General features: G+C 46.1%; 1 protein-coding gene across 2 annotated transcripts in view; it reads left to right on the top strand.

The window, feature by feature from the left end:
• The first annotated feature begins 12,706 nt into the window (after positions 1-12,706).
• Positions 12,707-18,566, top strand: part of PID1 (phosphotyrosine interaction domain containing 1) — a 213,736-nt gene continuing 207,876 nt past the window's right edge. The window contains exon 1 of one of the 2 annotated variants that reach the window (XM_040639520.1): positions 12,707-12,989. Coding sequence is in view for 1 of the 2 variants with exons in the window: in XM_040639512.1 (XP_040495446.1) it covers positions 12,960-12,989 (30 nt within the window). In the remaining variant the exon portion in view is untranslated. The remainder of the gene's footprint in view (positions 12,990-18,566) is intronic. The other variant, XM_040639512.1, reaches the window with a different exon arrangement.

Raw genomic sequence — 18,566 nt, forward strand, 5'->3', positions numbered from 1 at the left:
CATTCTGATTTCAGATATTCTACCCGGTGTCCACATTAAACTATAATTTCTGAAGGGAATTCAAATATTTTACAGTTCAATTTCTAGCTACCAGGTAGGTTCAGAATTCTGAGTAGTGCTGGTATACTTTGATTTGGGGCTCAGAAAATGAAGTTAGTGTTCTTAGAGATCATTCACTGTACTGGAGGAGGGGTTAAGGATGTTGGGTTTGAGTGAACTTTGAGCGTAATAACATCCTTTGGGAACTACTAGAGAATAAATGGAAATGGGCTCACTAGTTAACATTATCAGGTGGAATCCATTACGGTGGGATCACGTGTTCGGAATCAGCAGTTCTATGGAGCCGGTTGGAACTGCTACCAGCACTAGTGATGCCGCACCAGGGTCTAGCAGCTGAAGAAGCATCAGTTGATAACAGAAGTTTCCTATTTCAAGACCTCATCTGCCTTACACTAACATTAGAATAGAAACTATCTTCAAACCCCTCTCCTCCAATCCTCCCCACCCTGTCCCACCCTTACCCACCACATTTGGTGTTAGAGATCCCCAAAGGGCAAATCACACAGCGAGTCCCTGCTCTAAAAATAGATTTGAAATGTGGTGAAAAACTTTGGAACAGGCATAGGTATTAAAGAATTCCATTAGTGTTATTGATAGGCCACATTACACACTTTTAATGGGGTCATTAGCCAAAGAAGAGAATAATAAAATTTTAAAGCTGGAACAAAGCTTAGAGGTAAACTAATCCAAATAATGTATTTTACAGATGAGAGAAATGAGGAGGAAAGTGACTTTCTCAAAGTCACTCAGTGGCAGTGCTGGGGCGAGTGCCCAGTCCGGGGCTCGACACGCACCGGAATCCTTAGGGATCTCTGTAAGTATTCCTACATTTCATGATGACATCCCAGTGTCTGTGTTATTCAAGGAGCAAGAGATGCTTATAAAATTTATGGACTCGTGTAAAATATAGCATAGAAAAGAAGCAGGGGTTCTGTTGTTATTCTTTCTTACCATTATTCATGAGTCTTTTGGGGGAAAATATCTCAAAGTTGTCAAATGATGGATATCAGCCCTGAAGCTTAATATTGAAAAGCTCACTAACTCACCAGAGACTAAAATCACATAAACATTGCCACTGTATCTCTTAGTTCCACACCATGTTCTCCTGTCCAATTTTTAGCTGAACTGGAAGAGTAGATATCAGGGAAGGAAAGATGAAAAACTTGACTCACTGCAGGTAGCCCGAGACAAGCAAGAGCGACCATCTGCTGACTGTGACAATCTCAGTGGGAACATAAATGGAGCGCTCAAAGCTTTTGTACTGTCAGTCGGAGAGAATGTGGCCTTAAATTAAAATATTCAAAAATATAAAAAGTATGGACCATTTGTATTTATTCACATTGTCTTGTGTTTATTTACAGAGGTAGTGGGAGTGTTTTTATGGTTTTAGTCACTGACGGATGTCTGGAATCATGATTGAAGCCAGGTCTGTCTGACTCTGGTGTCTGAGTTCTCCCCTGCTAGAGAAGGTTGAGAACACTGCAGCCCAGGCGAAAGACAAAATTCAAAATCACCTGTAGAGCCATCATCTAGAGACAGCCATTATCAATAATGGAGTAGATTTGCTCCTTTGCTTTTTTTCCCCTTGCCTTAGATTTGTTTGTTTGTTCGTTTGTTTCTATCTGAACATCTACCTCTATCTTCATCCTTATCCCTATTCCTGTGTAGTTTTTTCAGGCCAAAGATAGGAATAAAGCTGGGGGATAGAGATAGGTGGACTCTGTGTATGTGTGTGTGTTGTTTGTGGGGTGGGTTATAGGAAGCACAGGACCTAATGAACGATAGGAATCTTTGACGGCCTGAACACGTTTTTGGAAGTGATGTTCCTACCACCCGTGGCTTTTTAGAAAGATTGTATTTATTTACTTATTTGAGAGAGAGAGAGAACATGCACGTGCATGGGTGGGGGGAGGGGCGGACGTGGAGGGAGAAGCAGACTCCCCACTGAGCAGGGAGCCCAACAGAGGGCTCGATCCCGGGACCCTGAGATCATGACCTGAGCCGAAGGCAGACACTTAACTGACTGAGCCACCCAGGCGCCCCTGCAAGTGATGCTTTTCAACAGTCGTGCAGACTAGGGGGAAGGATGTTAGGGAATTCTCGGTGGCACACAGTAGGAATACATTTTGTGTCATGATGTTACGTGTGCGCGCGCGCGCACACACACACAGAGCCGAAACAAGTGTTCAGGAAGCCACACTTGCCTTTATTATGTGTGGCACATTCTGATATTTTCTGTTCTTCTCTTTCTTATTTTGTGTATTTATTTTTTTACGACGCTGAGCATGACTCACTAAACTGATTTCGCAACGTATGAAAGGTGGGCTGAAAGCCCTCAGTTAGGAGTAGAAGAACTGGAGTGGTCAGATGGAGAAAGGGTGGTGGAAGACATTCATGTGTGTCTTTTCTGAAGAGCAGGGGCTGAGGGTGAAAAGACCCCCCAGCAGCCAGAACCGCGCTGTAGTTCCAACCTTAATGGAGCTCTAGTGGTTTGCTTGATTTGGGTGTTTACTTTTTTTCACGTTGAGTGTGAATTTAGTTTTGGTTAGGAGAAATAAACACAGAAATATTTTGGAAAAGACAGGGGGGATAATATTAAGAAAATATTATCATAAGTTAAAATTCTGGCATTATGTTTGCCCACAGGTCAGCTGTAGGGCCCAGGACAGGACTGTAATCTCACCCCTGCAGGGTGAGCTCTGTAAGCACAGAGTGGCCGTTCAATTCACCTGTGCACACCCACCCTGCGAGGCACGTCAGTCGGAGAGGATTTAGGCCTGCATAGCAGAGAGCAATAAGGGAAAAGGGCAGGGTCCAAAACGACATCTGTACTAGAATCTAAAATATAAATATTTATACGAATCATTTTTCTATTTGTACTTTCCAACTTTTAAAAATTCCGCAAGTATTACTTTGTATAATCAAAAGCAAAAAATGACTTCTTTTTACCCCCTCTAATGGCTTTTTAGATGTTCATGCTTCAGTGCCCTTGCGGTTTCTAGAAAGAGGAAATCCTCACAGTTAAGCTTAAAATTGTCTCTTAATTTTTCTGGAAGCCTGTACTGGTGACAGGTTAAGGGGTGGCAGCTACTGCCCAGCCCTCTGCATCCGCAAAAGCGTCTCATGCCCTGAAGACGGAGCTGCCACAGGGCATCCACAAGGGCCCACGAGTGGGCTCCAGAAACAGTTGGATTCTGGTGATTTCTCAGTGTGATTGGACAGCATTCTCACTATTTCTCTGCTTATCTCGGGAGTGAGCACCAGAAAGATTCCCTTTTATCTTATTAAACAAAAATTTTTTAAAAAATTTATTTGAGAGCGAGAGTGTGCGAGAGAGCACAAGCAGCGGAAAGGGCAGAGAGATAGGAGCAGAATCCCTGGTGAGCAGGGAGCCCAAGGCAGGGCTCTATCCAGCACCCAGAGGTCATGACCTGAGCTGAAGGCAGACCTTTAACCGACTGAGCCACCCAGGCATCCCAAAGTTCTCTTTTATAACTTGAATCTACACAATCACATGTGCGGGCAAACACAGTCCTGTGACATAGTGACTATCCCCGCAAAGCAAAGCATCGACTAGTGATCCAATGCCTTGCTTTTCATTCCTTTCACTGCTTCCATTAAAGACCTTGACCATCAATGCATTTCACTGTAATTAAATGATTCATGTTTCCTGTTGTAGGAAAAAAATGGTATAAACGTTTTTGAAAACAAAAAACACAATGACAGAAGCACATCATTTTAAAACATATTTCTGGAAGCTTCTAGAAATATCCATGTGAAATGTTGAATTGGGCACTGGGTGCCGTTTGGTGTGTGGAGAAGGGGTTGGGGGCAGAAATAATTGCTCTGTCTAGGAAAGGACTTGTTGGTTCTACCCTCACAGTAAGAGCTCATATGGGTGTGCACTGAGTTAGTGGAAATCGACTTCACTAAATCTACATTTTATATACCCCTTTGTAACTTCAAGGCTGCCTGATCTCTCAGGTCAAGTTCTCTGCAAGGCAGACACTGAAGCAGAGATTTAGGAGCAGAGGTTTATTGGGGAGTTCTGTAGGGAACCATATCCGGAAAGGGCAGAAGCAGGACTGGGCAGAGGAAGAAGCCAAACAATTTGAGGAGTTTTGACTCATCACTACCATAAGAAGAAGTAAAATATTTCCATCATGCTGGAAAGTTCTTTCATCCCTTTGGTTCTAATTACTGACCCCCCGCCACACACCAAGAAACCACTGATTTTCTTTCTGTCACTACATGTCTACAGATAAGCTCTGCCTTTTAGAGAATTTGATACAAATGGAATTATATAATACATGGTCTTTTGTGTCTCCTTCTGAATGTTGCTAAGATCCATCCACATTGTTGCTTGTTCTAGTAGTTTGCTCCCTGTTGCTGTTGAGAAGTATCCTGCTAAAAGGATAAATCAGGATGTTTAACTATTTACCTGTTGACTGATATTGGGGTTGTTTTCAGTTTGGCTCATGATCAATAAAGCTGCTATAAATACTTGTGTACAAAACTTTATGTGCACCTATGCCCTCAGTTTTCTTGGGTTTTTATCTAGAAGCGCAGTTGCTAGGTTGTGTAATGAGTATGTTTGACTCTCTAAGAAACTGCCAAACTGTCTTCTGAAATGGTTGTGCCATTTAATATCCCAAGCAGCAATGCTGAAGAGTCCTGGTTGTCCCAGTATTTTCCCCTCGATTCTTGAGGTAGAAACTCAGATAATTGTCTGAATGTAAGCATTTATTTTTATTTTTTAAAAAGATATATTTATTCCAGAGAGACAGAGAGAGCATGCACATGAGCTAGGGGAGTCGGGGGAGGCACAGAGAGAGAGAATCTTCAAGCAGGCCCCCAGCTGAGCACAGAGTCCGACTTGGGGCTCGATTCCACGACCCATGAGATCATGACCTGAGCCGAAACCAAGAATCAGATGCCTAACCAACTGAGCCACCCAGGTGGCCCTAAATATAAATCTTTAAAACTATAAATTCCTCTCTAAAGACTGCTTTAGCAGCAAGTAACAATTTCATTAGACTGATGTTTATTATTATTTAATTGAAATATTTTAAAATTTCCTTTGTGATTTCTTCTTTGATTCATAGGTTATTGGACAGTTGCTTACTTTCCAATGTTTGTGCATTTTTCCAGGCATTTCTCTGTGATTTCTTTCTGAGTTATTTCTGTCGAGGTCAGAGAACACACTGTCTATGATTTCAATTCTTTTGAAGTTACCAAGGCCTGGGTTATGAAGCAGCATATAGGGTTAATACTCATGTGCACGTCAAAAGGATGTGTATTCTGCCTTTCTTGCATGCAGCGTTCTATAAAAAATCAATGACATTAAAATAGTTACTTTGCAAAGCAGAGCTCAATGCATCTTGAGCAAGGAGAGCAGCACTTCTCTTGGTTCAGAGGGGTCAAAGAATCTGGGAATTCAAGATTTCCAAGGGCATCGATCTGTGTTGCCAGCCCAAGCCCCAGGGTCTCGCTCCTTCCCAAACAGGGTGCTGACCTTGGCATAGAACTTCCTGGAGTGGAGAATTCAATCTTCTCTGGAGCTCCCCTCCCTGTATAACTAACTGATTCCTGGCCTGATACTCCGCTTTCTCCTCCACGTAGATGCGGGAGATGTGAGTCTCTCTATATGCCAGCAAGGAGGCACCCTGGCTTTCATGCCTTGCTGTAATCAGCAGCTGCATATCTTTGTCTTTCTCTAATGGGTCCACAGCACTCAGCACCAGTCATCTGATTCCATAATCCTTATAATTACTGTTTCCCTTAAACCTCTCTAATGCCCGAGACACTGCACCCATCAGCACATTCCTTTCCATCCGTATCCCATTTCAGTTCCCCGCCAGCGGAAGTTGTAACAGTCGCCCTGCTACAGCGCTTTAGAGATGGTGAGTGCCCATGGCCATGTAGTAGGTGGTCCGTCTCCCATACCCCCATTTAGAGTCTGTAAGCAAGTGAAGGAAGCAGGTTCAGACAAGAAGAGAAGGTGAACTGGGAGGCAGCTGCCACCAAGGATTTGGCTGAATCAGTAGCAGGCTCTGGAGCTGGAATGACCCTCTACAATCGTACTATCATCCCCATCCCCATTTTCACCCCTGTATCGACCAGTCTTGGAAGTGGGTTGCCCCCACGGAGGGAGCTAACCTCAGGCAAGGGAGGGGAGGTACTCGCCTGTGGGCCAAAGGCTCCCACTCCCAACACTGGCCTGTGCTCCTGGCTGCTCATGCAGTGAGGGCAGTGATGCCGGGGTGGGGGTGGGGGGACATGTCTGGATGGCACATTACAACACCCACTATATTGTTACTTATCAGTATTTCCTGAATGCTGACTGCACTTCGGAGAGGTCATTGCTGATTCCCTGCTCCTTTTCTCCATCCCTGAAACATGACCGGTAAAAATGGAGCATGGCATACATAGGCATAGCCTCTGCACTAATCCACTATATCTCCAGGTAGTTTGTTAGAAATGAAGATTCAGTTTTCTCCTCTTCTCTCCAATTCTCCATCCATAAGGCCACTGACTTTATGTCTCTCTCTCTCGTGGTTTTACTGGAATAGTCCCAGGAATCTCTGAAGGGTGGGCTGGTCTGTCCAACAGAGCAGGTCTTGCATCACACAATTGTACCTGGAGGGGCGCCTGGGTGGCACAGCGGTTAAGCGGCTCAGGGTGTGATCCCGGTGTTATGGGATCGAGCCCCGCATCAGGCTCTTCTGCTGTGAGCCTGCTTCTTCCTCTCCCACTCCCCCTACTTGTGTTCCCTCTCTCGCTAGCTGTCTCTATCTCTGTCAAATAAATAAATAAAATCTTTAAAACAAAACAAAACAAAACAAACAAACAAAAAAAACAATTGTACCTGGAGGCCTTGAGTTAAGGAGGTTCAGTGTAGATCGAGACCCTTTCTCCCTTTCTTCCTTCTTCCTTCCTTCCTTCCTTCCTTCCTTCCTTCCTTCCTTCCTTCCTTCCATTCATCTTCCCTTCTTTCTTTTTTTTAAAGATTTTATGTATTTATTTGAGAGAGAGAAAGAGAGTGAGAGAGAGCACGAGAGTGGGGTGAGGGACAGAGGGAGAAGCAGACCCCGCACTGACCAGGGAGAGGCTCGATCCTGGGACTCTGAGACTATGACCTGAGCCGAAGGCAGACACTTCACCGACTGAGCCACCCAGGAGCCCCGATCAAGAAGCTTTCTCACCATGGATGCTCTTTCCAGGACTACTTCATTTCTACAAGTTATGTCCAACACATTTTCCATAGGTTTTAGGATAAGTAATTCTTGGCTTTGATGATGGAAGTGGGAAGAAATAGTGAAAAAAATAGAAATCAAGAAAAAACAAGAGCCTGGTTTTGTGTGAAATCAGCTCAGATGGAGAAGTGGTGGTGAGGTGGGAAGAGAGCATAAGGTGTGGCTTCACACAAGCCCCGCTGGGAACGTGTTTGGGATCACGTGGCTAATCAGTGAGTCAGGACCATGGGAGAGGGCAATGAGGACCCCGAGAAACCAGTCTGCAAAGAACATGGGAGCACACGCATGCCCCTGTGTGCGCTACCTGTGGGAAAGGCAGATCTGAGCCCCAGCCTCCATTCCTGTCCACTCCCCCAGGTTCTGGCTGGAATAAGAGCTATATTTACCTGTCCCAAAGGATGGACAGCATGTTGTTGACATGGGCAGTATCTCAGAGAGGATGACAAGGGCTGTGGAAAAGCCGATGCGTTCAAGTTTATAGCAAATTGCACTAGAAGAAATCTACCTGGATCATCATATGCCTGGAGCACAGCCCACGTGCCATCTTCCCGTCAGAAGGACCTACTAGAAAAGTGAGCGGGCATGACTTGGCAGCATGGCCCATGCAATCTGAGTCTAGGGCAGAGGTGTGCATGAGGGAAGAAGGAGAGCAAGAGAAGGAAAACAAAAAGGAAATGAGGCACTGGGGTTTCATGTTAGCCAAACTTTGATAAATCTGTTAGTAAGTATTAAGAAGGATTCAAAGTTTAGTGGGAAAGTTGAACACTTACTCGTTTTCTGTATTAGTTATCTAAGATTACTTAACAAGTCACCCCAAAACACAGGGTTTTTTAAAAAAACCCATGTTATTTGCTCACGATTCTGTGGATCAGCCATCTGGGCTGGTCTCAGCCGAGTGGTTCCGCTGGGCTCACCTGGGTCACCCATGTGGCTGCTGTCCTCGGGTGGTGTGACTGAGCTGGCTGTTTGAAGCTGACCTCACTCATGTTGTTGGCTTGGCCCCCTCTCACACGGTCCTCATCTTAAGGAGGCTGGTTTAGGCTTCTATTTGCCATGATCTCAGGTTCCAAGAGGGTGACAGTAGAAGCTGCAAGATCTTTCGTGGCTCAGGCTTGGAAGGTCCACGATGTCACATATGCAACATTATATCGATCAAAGCAAGTCACACATCTGCCGGAGGACGTCACCGAGAGACACCTGACTGCAGGCTGACCCTCGAGCTAGACATCCCCTCCCCTGTCCTTGGAATGTACTCTGCCCACCATCCCCACTTGGAGAGCTGTTTCCAAGGATGCAGCCTTGAGACAGTAAGGTGTGGTTGAGACCATCTGGATGGTATATATGACTGAGCCCCGTGATTCTGGCCAGCTGGTGCCGAGCTTGATTTGTCTTGTGGCCACCCAAGACAAGCCTTGTAAGTTGCCTTGCTTATTAAAACTGCCACCTCCCAATCTGGATTGGCCTAACTCTTCCTTCAGTCTCTCTTTGCCTTCCCTGTATGGGGGCCAGCTCATGAACCAACAACATCCAGCACAGATTCAAAGGGTGTAGATAAATTCCATCTCATAATGAGAGAAATAGGCAAGCCACAGTGCAAAGGGCTTTAGGGGAGGGGCAGGGAGAGGGATGATTGTGACCATTTTTGAAAATAATCTGCCACATTTCTAAGGCTGGGGATGATGGTATGCGGAAGTAAAGAATGACAACACACATCCTGGGTACTAACCAGTTCTGCCATTTGCCGTTTAACCAAGTTTGCAAAGATAAGCTATGAAGATTTCCTTTTAAGGGAGGAAAAGGGGTATCTTAACACCCCAATAAATACCTATCATTATATAGGGACGAGAGCCAGAGGCTCCATCACTATAGGGAGGTTCAAAGGTTTAATGAATTTTCAGACTTTTCTATATTGCTCGTCTACAGCTGTTTCAGTGATTTTGAAATAAAGTGAGTGATTTCAGAATAAGGACTTTCCAAGGTCTGCCTTGCTAAACATACCACCATAATAAAGTTTGCTAGCCAGCTGAATGAATTAGAAATATAAATGAGCTTCAATATGCTTTATCACTTTTGAGAAAATAAATCGAATGAGCAAAATCTACAGATACTCCAAATGGAAATGACTTAATCACAGGCAACATTTGATCATTTGAACATGGGAACTCCCCATTGAACATGCGTCTCCCCCTATCTTAGCTTCTTTCTGGTATTTATCGAGATTGATACATATTTTATACATGTATTCAAATTATGTACATTTTAGCCTACTTTAAAAAATCTTTAATCATGCCCTAAGAATTTTTTTCAGTTGCAACCCAGCTTTATAATTATCCTCTTTAATAGCATAATGTTTTACTATTTTTTTGATATTCTGGACCATAATTTAATTCACCAATTCTCCTGATGTGGATATGTAGGTTGCTTACCTTAGGGCTCAGAATCATGAACTAGATTAAACATGGCTTACAAAGCCTTCTAGGGATGGTTGTAATTCTTTTTCTGGAGAAAGAGTTATGTTTTACTCATCTGGGCCTTGTCAATCTTTTAAATTTTTTCCTGGTCATTTTTCTTGAAATGGTATTTATTAAGATCATTATAGAGGATTATGCATGAAATAAGGCACATATTTACGTACCTAATATTTCCACTCATTGCACCAAAACACCTCTCGGTTATTTCAAGAATGATTCCCCGCTCAGAACAAATCTGTTTACATTGTAAAGCAGCACTTTGAAACGCAGCAGGAGGGTGGGTGAGGTGCCCCGTCCCAGAAGAGAACCTTGAGAGATCTGGATGCAGTCCCAGCTCTAGCCAGTAGATGTCTCTATTTCATTCACCCGCTGTTGCCGGTTCCTCCTGAATGGGAAGGCTTGGGAGCAAAACTGATGGGTGGGAGGTTGTCCCATCCCTTTTGCCACCTTCCACCAGCCTCCACCCTACACACCCTCCCACCCTTCGTTTAATGGTTAGTGGCATAAAGGTAATTGAAACAGGAGTGTCGGTTAAACACATTCTCTCTACCAGATCTGTTTGCAAAGTGAACTGGTAACAGAAAGCAATCTCTACAGAACTGAAGCCTTTTCTCTTTAAATAGCACCATACGCTGAACTAAAAAGCTGTATTACTGAGTCATAACAATTAATTACACTCCGAGGTGAGAAGACAGGATTTAACGCTCTAATGCGATTTGAATTTAGGCCGGTATCTCATCCCGCTGCTATTTAAAACAAAATCACTTTTCCACGGAAGCATCTGCAACTGAACATGATTTCAAAGCTTGAGTCTGAAGACATCTCTGGCAACCGAATATTCCCGTTTTAGCTTCCTGAGAGGTTTAATATGCACATTTGGATTTTCTAGATTTTCGCAATGAAGTGCATCGCTTTCTGCTTTGAGATTTGACAAAAGAGAACTAGGAGGCTGAGAAGATCTATTATTCTCATCAGGAGTTTTCTAGGTGTGGGAGGTGTGCAGGATAAGTTATGGGAAAACTAAAAATACCATCTCAAAACAGACTACATGAGCAAGCATCAGAGATGTATATCCACGGGGGGAGGGGTGAGGGCAGACCACCAATACCTCAGCGTAAGGGATTTACTGATAGGTCCAGAGCAAGCGGCAGGACCTAGGGAAGTGCCTGAGAAAGTGAGACCTTGTGCTTTTCAGGCAGAAGTTGGGGGGTCCTGTGTTCATCTGGGGAGACAGAGACCAGCCCCTGAGAAGCACCTCTGTGGCTCTGCCAGAGGCTCCTAGGGCACCAAGGGTCCTGGACCTGCCAGGGTGGGTGATGCCGACCCGTAACTTCTTGGTCTGGAGGGAGCTGCCTGGAGCCCTGGTAAAGGAACTGTGGGAGGCCAGGGCCCTGGATCTGAAATCGTCACTGTACAGCTCTCCTCTGGGTGACTCTATGAACCTTGTGTTCCCAAGCCTTGGGGGATATGCTAGGAGGATCCGATAAGCTGAGGGCTGGATTCTGGAGTGCTCTAATGTCTGGAAATCATGCTACCTATGCACAAGATAGCACAGATCCTTCTGGACATGGGGTGTTAATTTTGAGAGTGCACAGGCGGCTTAGGACTCAGGCTGTGCACGTGTCCCAGTACCGAATGTTATCAGAACCCTTCTCCTCCCTGCCATCCCTGCTACTCCCTGGACCCTGCCTCTCAGGAGCTTTGGGCCCCCACATATACGTGCTCTTCCTCTGTCTCTGTTCTTTCTGTCCCTCAGATTTCCCACCATGCTCTCTGCCTGTACTGCATCGGCCCTCCGGGCTCAGCTTAGCTTCCTTATCCTGCAAAGTTCCCTGTAGCCCCAGGCCCAGATGGTTGCTCTTTTCCCCAGGTATTGCATGGTCAGAGGACTTACAGGAACAAGTCAAGAACTGCTGCCCGGAAGTCACCTGAGTGTGCGCACTTTAAGCCACTCACTGGCTGTGTCACCTGGGCAGTGACCTAAATGCTACAAGCTTCATTTATCTAATCCATATGATAGGAATCTTGTAATACTTATCTTGCCTAGTTGTCAAGAGGACGGCAAGAGCCATGTTTAGGAAAGTAGTTACTTCATGGTGCGGACACTAGCTTGTGAGACCTCAGTCCTGGGAGCCCACAGGGGCCCCTAGCTTTGGGTTCTTCAGACCTCCTGCAGTCCCTGGCAGATCTCAGGATGGGGGCCTTGTGCTACTCTCCTCACCCAGGTATAGGCACCCTATTCCTCTGCCCAGCATGCCAGCTCTCTCTGTGTACGTCTTTGGGTCTTACTCCAGACATTTCCAGGGTCCCAATCTAAAGAAGCTCTCCTTTCCCCTTCTTCCCTCATCAGTCCTGTTTTATTTTCTCCCTAACATTTGCCGCCACCTGACCCAGTACCCCTTCACGTATCTTCTGGGTCATTGACCGGAGTCCCAACTCGAATGAAAGCTCAGGGAGAGGAGGAACATTCTCCTGTCTTCTGTTCTGCGCCTCTGTATCCCTCGGAACCCAGCATGGGGCTGGAACATAATAGCTGCTCAGTTAACTCGACCAGGAAGAATGAATGGGAAGTCTGTCGCGCAGCACAGCGCCTGGCAGGTCGCAGGCGATTCAGAGCTCCCCGCTGTTCAACCGAAGCCCCCGTGCTCCAGGCTCTGCCCTCCCCAGCCAGTCGGTCCCCTCTCCCGGACCCGGTCCTGCCCGGGGCTCCCGCGGGGGTGGGGGCAGGGCCGCTGGCTCTGGCCTCCCCGCTCTCGCGGCGGGATCTGGGGGCCCGGGGTGCTGGCTCTCGGGCGGGCGCCGGCCCCGGGCATGCTCAGAGCGCGCAGGTCCGGGCGGCGGCGGCGGCGGCGGCGGCGGGGGAGGAGGAGGGAGCGGTCGCCGCCGCCGCCGCCACCGCCGTGCGCTCGCGGGCCCGGGCGGAGCTGCGCAGTCCTTTCGCAGCTGCGCCAGGACAGACGGCGCGCGGCCGTGCCCACAAGTTGCCGGCAGCCGAGCGCGGCGCCGCCTCCTCTGCTCGCTGCCCCCAGCGCCCACCCCGCGGCGGCCGCCCGCTCCGGGACGCACCTCCAGCGGACACCGACCCCAGATGTAAAGCGGGACCGCAGACCCTTGCCCCCCGGCGCGATTGAGAGTCTCGCCAGCGTTTCCTTTGCCAAACCCCGGCTGGAAGATGTGGCAGCCGGCCACCGAGCGCCTGCAGGTAAGGGGCACCCGCACGGCCGGGGGCCAGCCTGGAGGAGGAGGTGCCCCGGCCGCAGGAGCCGAGGGGGCGCCTCTTGCCCACTTGGCGGGGATTTACCCAGAGCGGTCGTGTGAGACGCATGGTTAAGAACATGATGCTGTCAGCTTACCCCAGCGCCAGGCACCCGACGGGGGCGAAGGGGTGATAAATTGACAAATGCATCGCTTCGGGCGTTACAACTTTTGTCTTGGGGCGTTTGTGTGTGTGTTGATAGATGTAAGATTGCACGTTCTGACCAGTAATTTTAGATTGCATTCCACTGACACAATTTACTGGTCTGGGGTTAGGGTTTTTGCATCCAGATTTTTTCTTCTTCTTTTTTGTCTCCATGAAAGACAGAACAAATGATTTGTGAAAGCCTCCATTACCATTATAATTTAGAAATATCAAACTTACTTTGGTTTGGTCATGGTATGCCTTTTATTTTATTTTATTTTATTTTATTTTATTTTATTTTATTTATTTTCCTATTTGTTGGTGCTCTCCTTTCATCTTCCCTGAACTTCAGTTCCCCCAGGTATTTTGAAAATCAAAAGTTAAGTTCAACCAGGAATACTTATGCTCTGGGTCATCCCATCAAAAGTTTTTCAGAGCTGTCCACTGAAATGATAGGCTGCCTTTAATTTGGATTCTGAACAGGGTGTTGCAAAGGGGGTCAAAATGAGAAAAAGGGATGTTTACCGAAAAGAGCTCCTCCAGTGACGCTTGGGACCCTGGAATTGCCCAGACTGCAAGGTTTGATGACTGCCTTTTGCTCCCCAATATTCTCAAGAGAGGGGGTAAGCTACTCTGCCAGATGAAATCCACTGAATCCTGCAGTGAAACTTTTGGCAGGCTCAGAGCCACATTGTTTCGTAGTAAACTTTGAAGAAGTGTTAAAGTGGTAAAATACAGCACCATTGGAGGCTGAGTGGGTCTGAAGACTTAGGATGTGGAAGGTTTCTCAATGAAAATGCAAAGCTCCAAATGCAGAATGCAGACTGTTCTTAGATGTTGGGAGAGGCTAACCCTTTGCCTGGGAATTCTCATACTGAGGATTAACCTGCAGAGGGCATTGCATTTAGCAAAATCAGATGCCCCCTATCCCATGTCTAAGCCTCCATGGCCCTGTGGATTTGTGGGGAGTGGGTGCATATTAACAGAACCCAGGACCCCAGGCCAGTCCCCCAGGGTCTCAAACAAACTAAACAAAAAAAGGGACTTGTAGCCTTGCGGACAAGGTGGTGGGTGACTAACCTCTAACCTCCTCATCCTGGTAAGAGAGTATCACATCGAACTCTGAATGATTGACCAAAGGTAAGTGAATGTGTTTTGGTTGTGGCACCAGTTATCAATTGTGCATTTGAACCCCCCTTCGGTTCAGGGCATGGCTTCTATTCTAAAGGTAGGGGTGACTGAACGGGGTGGAGGGTAGCTCTTAGAAGTCCTTAGATGAGGCCAGAGTTCCTTGAGGTGGCTTTTCTCGCCTGGAGCTCTGCGCCTCTGCAAAGTTTGTGGATTTTTGTCTCTTGAAGTTATTTCTACCGGCCTGTTTTGTTTAAGGACTCCTGTGTGCTCCGGAGCACGTGACCCTTGGCAGGCGAGAGCTCTGGCTTGCGTTCCGCATGGCAATCGTTCCTTTACTAGAAATGTCGTCCTGGCTCCTTTGTGAAATGTACACATGTGTGTTTGGCACGAGTCTGGTTTATTACAGTTTGCGCTTGCAATGCATTTACTTCATTTTGAAGTGTCATGTTGAAAGAGCCGGGGTTTGGGCTTTTGAAAGCTCAGGTAAACATGTCTTATCACTGAGGAAGATCAAATCCCTGCTGGAAGGTTCTTCCCAACATGAGGCTCAGCTTCGTGCTCCCCCAATTTAAATTAGTCAACAAGCCCGGTTCTCTTTTAAAAGGTTCAGCTCAAGTCTTGCGATTATAGAAGTGAGCCAAATGGAGAAAAAAAATCTTCATAGTCCTGGCTTCTTTCCAAATAGCAGCTCGACTCTTCTTTCAAAACACACAATTTGTATGCTTTTACTTTTCTTTTCTGGGGGAGGGAGTTGTTGAGGGTGAGGTGGTGAGTGAGCTGCGTGTAATAATATTTTATTTACATTCCTTGTGGTTATGTTTGTCACGGTCTCTGTTTGCTGTCTGGGATTTTTTCTTCCCCTTCTTGCCCTCAAGGCACCACCATATAGGAACGTTGGTTTCCGATTCCTTAGTGAATGGGATGCTTTATCTTGCCCTGATTCTGTGGCCATGGAGATGGTGATGGAAATTGTGTTCAATGGGGAAATAAATGATAAGTCCCACTCCTGAATGGAGTTACAGCCCCACCCTTCTTACACAAATCCTAACCTTCTCCTACAACCTCATTAATTTTTTTTTCTTCATCAATTTTTAATGCAAGACTTCAATTTAGATGAGCTGGAGTGCAGAAAATCCTTCAAGGAAGAATTCCCAGAGCTTCCTAATAGGACTAAGGACTCAGGAGCCAATTTATTGTACAAATACCTAGAAACAAAAGAGGCAAGGATAGAAAAGAATGGCATCTTTTCTTAATTGATTTTATGAGTTCCTGCTAGATGATGCCCCTTCAAAGGGTCTGTGGCCCTGGGAGCGTGGCAGAACCTGGCTCAGGCCAGACAGTCACTCTCTAGCTAATTTGGGGCTGGCAACCAGCCTTTTTTGCTCAGGAAATGACATCTTTGATCAGGTTTGATTGTCACTATCAATACTCACTTCTTTGCCAAACGAAATGATGCTGATGTTTCCCGATTTGAGGTGTAGCTGCTTGACCCAGATCCAGCCGGGGCGAAGCGACCTGTTGCCCCGAGCAGCGCTGAGCTGGATCATTTCTCATTCAGTCACACACCCCGCGGCAAGTTCATCTGCTCCCCTGAATGTTAAAACTTCTGTTGCATCCCACTTGAGCCCTGGCTGGGAGCTTCTGCCATTAAAAATATAATAGGATCAAAAGGGATGTGAAGATTTAAATTACCACCCCAACTTTTAAAAATGCATAAATATGGGCTCTTCCCTTTTCACCTTCTGTACCACACAGCGGACTTTTTTTTTTTTTTTTCTTGGAGGGACTCGGGAGAGTTATAAATTTTTAAAGAAGCAGATTTGAAACAGGCTTTTCTCAGAAAAGTGAAGGGGACTTTGCAGTAAAAAAAAAAGGCTATGTATTGGTTTTTTTAACATAGAGATGAGATTACTTCTGGCCTTGGTATTTTAAAATTTGCATGGGTTTCCTAATTGTCTTAATTCTTGGGTAGAGGAGAATCTGTTAGAAATGACAGACTCATCCGTACAAGAGTGAGGAGACATTAGCCATAGAAGCGTGTATTTCCCTGGAGCATATGTCTTCAGTGAGCTCCCAGATACATTTTTCTGCAGGCCAGGAAAGGAGGAGAGCAAGAGAAAAATGAACGGAAGCTGAGTTTGAGACAAAGGAGGCCAACAGATCCTTGCCTGAGGGGTAGTTCTTACAAGGGTGGAGTGGGACGTGATGGTAGGAAGGTATATGGGAAGCAGGTTCCGGTGAGTTCTAGTTGTGGAGTCAATGTGTAACTGTTTTCTCATGAGGTTTTTTTTTTTTTTTTTTTTTTAAGATTTATTTATTTATCTGAGGGAGAGTGAGGGAGAGAGAGAGAGGGAGAGAGAGAGAGAATGAGCAGGAGAGGCAGAAGGAGAGAATCTGAAGCAGATTCTGTGCTGAGCACAGAGCCCAATGCAGGGCTTAAACTCACAACCCTGAGATCATGATCTGAACCCAGACCAGGAGTCAGAGACGTGACCGACTGCACCACCCAGGTGCCCCTTATGAGGGATTCTATAAAGGTTCCAATTTAATCATTTGCCTGTCTTCCCGGAGACTGAAATTTTTCCATGGCAGATCCAGAAAATGCAGAAGTTCAATCCATAAAGCTGGCTTTTGGCTTCTCAGCCTGGATCATTCTCTTGCACTCACCACTCTCCTTTTTATTCTCATTTTGTTCAGTGGCCAAGCATGAGCACCTTCAAAACGGGGTGAAATGAGGGCGGGTAGGGAGCAGACCAGATCCTGCCTTCTTTGGTTTCTGGTGAAACTCTGGGCTGGCAAAAAGGTTCAAGTAAACAAAACTTAAGTTTTACTGGAGCAAAAACTTTGGAGATTTTAGGTAAGAGCACTTTTGTTCCCCAGGATTACCTTTGCTTTCTCTGCCTTGCCTTAGCTGGTAGGTTTCACCTTCACTTGGACTGGGGATTGTTCTAGACTTGTTTCTCTATTATTATGTCCCTTTCACTTTTCCCCTGAGAAATGATGGAAGAACCCTTTACAGCATCAGCTGGAGACCATTAGACCAGGCCCGCCGGGCAGAGAGAAGACTTTGGCAAATATGACACTTTTCCAGGCTGACCAAATTGACAAAAGGAACACAGATTAAGGAAGGTAATGACAGCGGCCTGTTGTTATAGAGCACACGCTGTGTGTGTGGCACTCCACTAAGGACTTTTATTTGAATTATCTAGTTCATTTATCTTCCATAGCTACTTTTATCACCATTTTATAGTGAAAGAAAAAAAACAAAACAAAACCCGATAGCCAAAGATGTTAAATGATTTGGTCAGGGCTGGACAGCTAGAAATGAGTGGAGCTGGTATCAGAGCCAGGTGTTCTAGCTTCAGAACCTACTTCTTAACCACTTCTCTGTCGTGCACAAGGATAAGACAATGCCCTACACATGCTGGGGCTCTTGTTACTAATAACTAGAATTATAGCAGTGGTGGTCCCAGTGGCTGCTTTCATCTTTCTTGTTGAAGTGGTATGGTTGCCTGTGCCGACAAAGGCTACCCTCTTTGGGTGGCTCACACCTCCAGGGGAAGTAAGCGGCTATGTTGTATTTTAGCTGAAATTCCCAGGTGCCATTCAACTGGAGCTCATGGCATTTATCCAGACTAGAGACCTTGAAGGCTGGTAATCAAGCCTGATCTTGTCTGCAGTCCTACCACATTTGGACCAAAACTGGGGGGAAGGGAGGAAGGAGGTTGGGGAGTTAAGGAACAATTGCTTGGAAATAAGTGGTAGGTATGCTTAGTGAGGCACAGATTTCTCACCAAATCGATTCTAGATTTTGCCATTCTTTCATCCCTCTTAGATGAGTAAGTACAAAGCCTTGGGGTTTATCATTTATAAAGAAACTTGGAGTGATCATTACTTTGAAGTCTTTCAGAAGCAGGATGCTATCTTACATCATTGGATCTTTCTCTGAGTTTGTCAGCGAAATCTCCACCAAGTGCCTTGCAAAATGCCAGCCTTGGAAACAACTCTGCCCCCTGGTTACCCATTGCCTAATTGGGCTGTTTAATGTTGACTGTACTGGGTTATCTTGGGGTGTTGGGCAACTTTTGCATTTTGTTTGATGTTCCAGATTGGCTCTCTCCTCCCTCCTCCCTTGGCACTGACTCCCATCTGAGTATGTAAATTAATCCTGTAAATTGGGTCCTGGAAGAGTCAGTCCTGGACAGACTGGGGAAACAGGCTCCGTTCCACAGGGCTGTTCGATTCCGC

Source organism: Ursus maritimus, unplaced genomic scaffold, assembly GCF_017311325.1.
Source record: "Ursus maritimus isolate PB19 unplaced genomic scaffold, ASM1731132v1 scaffold_1, whole genome shotgun sequence".
NCBI lineage: Eukaryota > Metazoa > Chordata > Mammalia > Carnivora > Ursidae > Ursus > Ursus maritimus.